Source organism: Octodon degus, unplaced genomic scaffold (assembly GCF_000260255.1).
Source record: "Octodon degus isolate 3935 unplaced genomic scaffold, OctDeg1.0 scaffold00188, whole genome shotgun sequence".
NCBI lineage: Eukaryota > Metazoa > Chordata > Mammalia > Rodentia > Octodontidae > Octodon > Octodon degus.
In genome coordinates, this window is record NW_004524764.1 from 4987657 (window position 1) to 4990217 (window position 2561).

Sequence of the window (2561 nt, forward strand, 5' to 3'; positions counted from 1 at the left end):
GATTTGTTCTAATGGTGTTTGTAAATAGGATCACAAGTCCGCATCTTGTACAGCAATTAACCACTAAGAAGAATATATGCAGTGTATTATTTGTTGAAAAATAAAAAAAATAAAAAATAAAACAGCCAGACCCAATTCTGATATGCTGTCCCACATAAATGACTTGAAACTAAATATTTTGCTGAGACAGCAACCAAATCTTTCAGTTTAAGAACAAAAAACTGCTGACAGTAATTTTGCTATTATATCAAGACTTTCAGCTGGTTTATAGGTATTTAGAAGCAAAGTGATCCTAATAAAAGAAAACCTTTGACGCAGATTTGATTTTCATTTCATGATTCTAAAGGACAGATAGGTAGATATCCATTAAACCAGATTGTTAAAACATGTGTTTTTGGTTATTTGAGCATTTGGTTTATACACATGTAGATATAATTCAAGAATATTTACTACTAGTTTATTTTCAATATATATTGTGTAAGAAAATTAAGAGAAAAATTGCTTATATTTCAATAAAATTTCACCAAGATAAGAAACATCTTAAAATTATATTTAAAACATATTAGTTAAAAAAAGAATACTGGTAAATTTAATTTAAAAATAAAAGGGAATTTCTGAGACATGCAATAGTTTAGTACTTAAATTTTTTGAACCAATTAATCAAACAATTGGAATTTTTCTACAATCCACATGATAAATTAGAGAATTTGCAGCTATTAAATCATCTGGAATGAATTTTCATATTTTCTTCAAATAGTAAGATTAGTTGTAATTTAGTAAAACTGCTGATTTGTTAGTGGTGGTTCCATCTTAGCTTTACAAAACTGCTGATCTCCAAGCATTCTTTCACTGAAAACTAATTGCTTTGTTAGATACTGTCAATCGCAGATAATTTATAAGGAAGGGCAGAGATAGAAGGATGTCATAATTCAGAAGTTATACCTTGCACCGTGAGGAAAACTGAACCTGCTGCGGATCCACCTTCACTGGAAACCATACAATGGTACGCCCCAGCATCGCTGACTTTCACACTCCTCAGCTCCAGGGAGAGATTGGCCAATGTCCTAGTCCTTGCTGGCTCTGCCAGTCTAATATCTCTGCCATTGATCTGCCAGGTTAGATTGTAATCCACAGCACTGATGACAAGACATGTCAAAACAGCTCTCTCTCCAGGAGCAACTGTGACATTATTAGGCACTTGAATGACGGGAGGCGGCTCTGTATGAAATAAAAGACTCAAGTCAAGAGACCTAGAAGTCATCATGCTCACTGGTACACTGCATATGTTTCAAAAACCGAGTAGTAAGCAACAAGTATCTAGGTAACAAATGTGCAGTAGAACAGAACTTACTCATTAGTACATATGCCAGTGATCCCTCTACCTCTCATTTAGGAAGTACTTAAAAGACAGTTTAAAAAGCAGTGCACATTTACATACCAAAGAATACTCAAGAGGAATTTCTGCCGCGTTCCGGGAACCCAAGACCCAGTCCTAGCCCAGGCCCGGTGAGTGTGTGGGAGAGCTGCCTCTCCCCCCCTACTCCACCTTGTCCCCTCTAGGCTCAGCTCAGGTCTGGCATACAGGCCTGGGGTGTAACCCTGCAGCTGCAATCCCTGCAGAGAATGTAGAGGATAGAACCACCCAGATAGTCCAGGAGCAGAAAAACTTGCCAGAGGGGCACAACAAGTTCACGGCCAAGGGCATCAGCAGGAAGGAGCTGAGCACAGCAGCCAGACCCAAGCCAGGCACAGCTAGATAAATCCAAAGTTTGTAGATCTGCACCTGAACTTCAGTACTTGCTAAGGTTATAACTACCACGAAGATCTACAACAAAGGTCAGAAGACAGTGCGATGCAAAATGACGAGAAGGAACAAAATGCAAACTCAGAACCCAACCCCAACCGTAACAAGTGCAGAGGACAATAACACAGAACAAATTGGGAACCACACAGGTGAAAGCAATTAATCAATGGCTTCTGAATTAAAACAATAGCTGCATGAAGCAGAGTCAAAAAGATATGGAGGAAATTAAAATCTCAATCACAAGCTTGCAAAACCGTTTAAGTGAAAGTGAAGACAGAGTTTCAGATCTTGAAGACGCTGGTGCGGCTAGTGAAAAGGTAAGAAAAGATCTCTTAAAAACAATGAGGATACAGGAAAGAATGATCCATCACCTGCAAGATGATGCAAAAATGAACAATGTGAGAGTAATAGGCATCAATGAGAAAGGAGTCAATACAAATGACATTAAAAATATATGGGTAGAAGTAATAGCAGAAAACTTCCCAAATATGAAGAAACAATCTGTCATTCAGGAATCGAAGCATACAGAATGCCAAGTAACCTCAATCCAATGAAAAACACATTGAGATATATAATCATCAAGATCCCAGAAATTCAGCACAAGAATAATATATTGAAAGCCGCTAGAGAAAAGAAGCAGATCACATTCAAAGGAAAACCCATCAGAATTACGGCCAACTTCTCTTCACAGACCATGAAGGCAAGAAGAGCATGGAACAGAGTACTTCAAGTCCTCTATGAAAACAAACTCCAGCCA

The 2561-nt window shown here is 37.9% G+C and overlaps 1 protein-coding gene across 1 annotated transcript in view; it reads right to left on the minus strand.

The window, feature by feature from the left end:
* The window catches only part of Hmcn1 (hemicentin 1), a 474287-nt gene that overhangs the window by 247428 nt on the left and 224298 nt on the right, over positions 1 to 2561 (minus strand). The window contains exon 11 of the mRNA XM_023704108.1: positions 943 to 1218. Coding sequence (XP_023559876.1) covers positions 943 to 1218 — 276 coding nt within the window. The remainder of the gene's footprint in view (positions 1 to 942; positions 1219 to 2561) is intronic.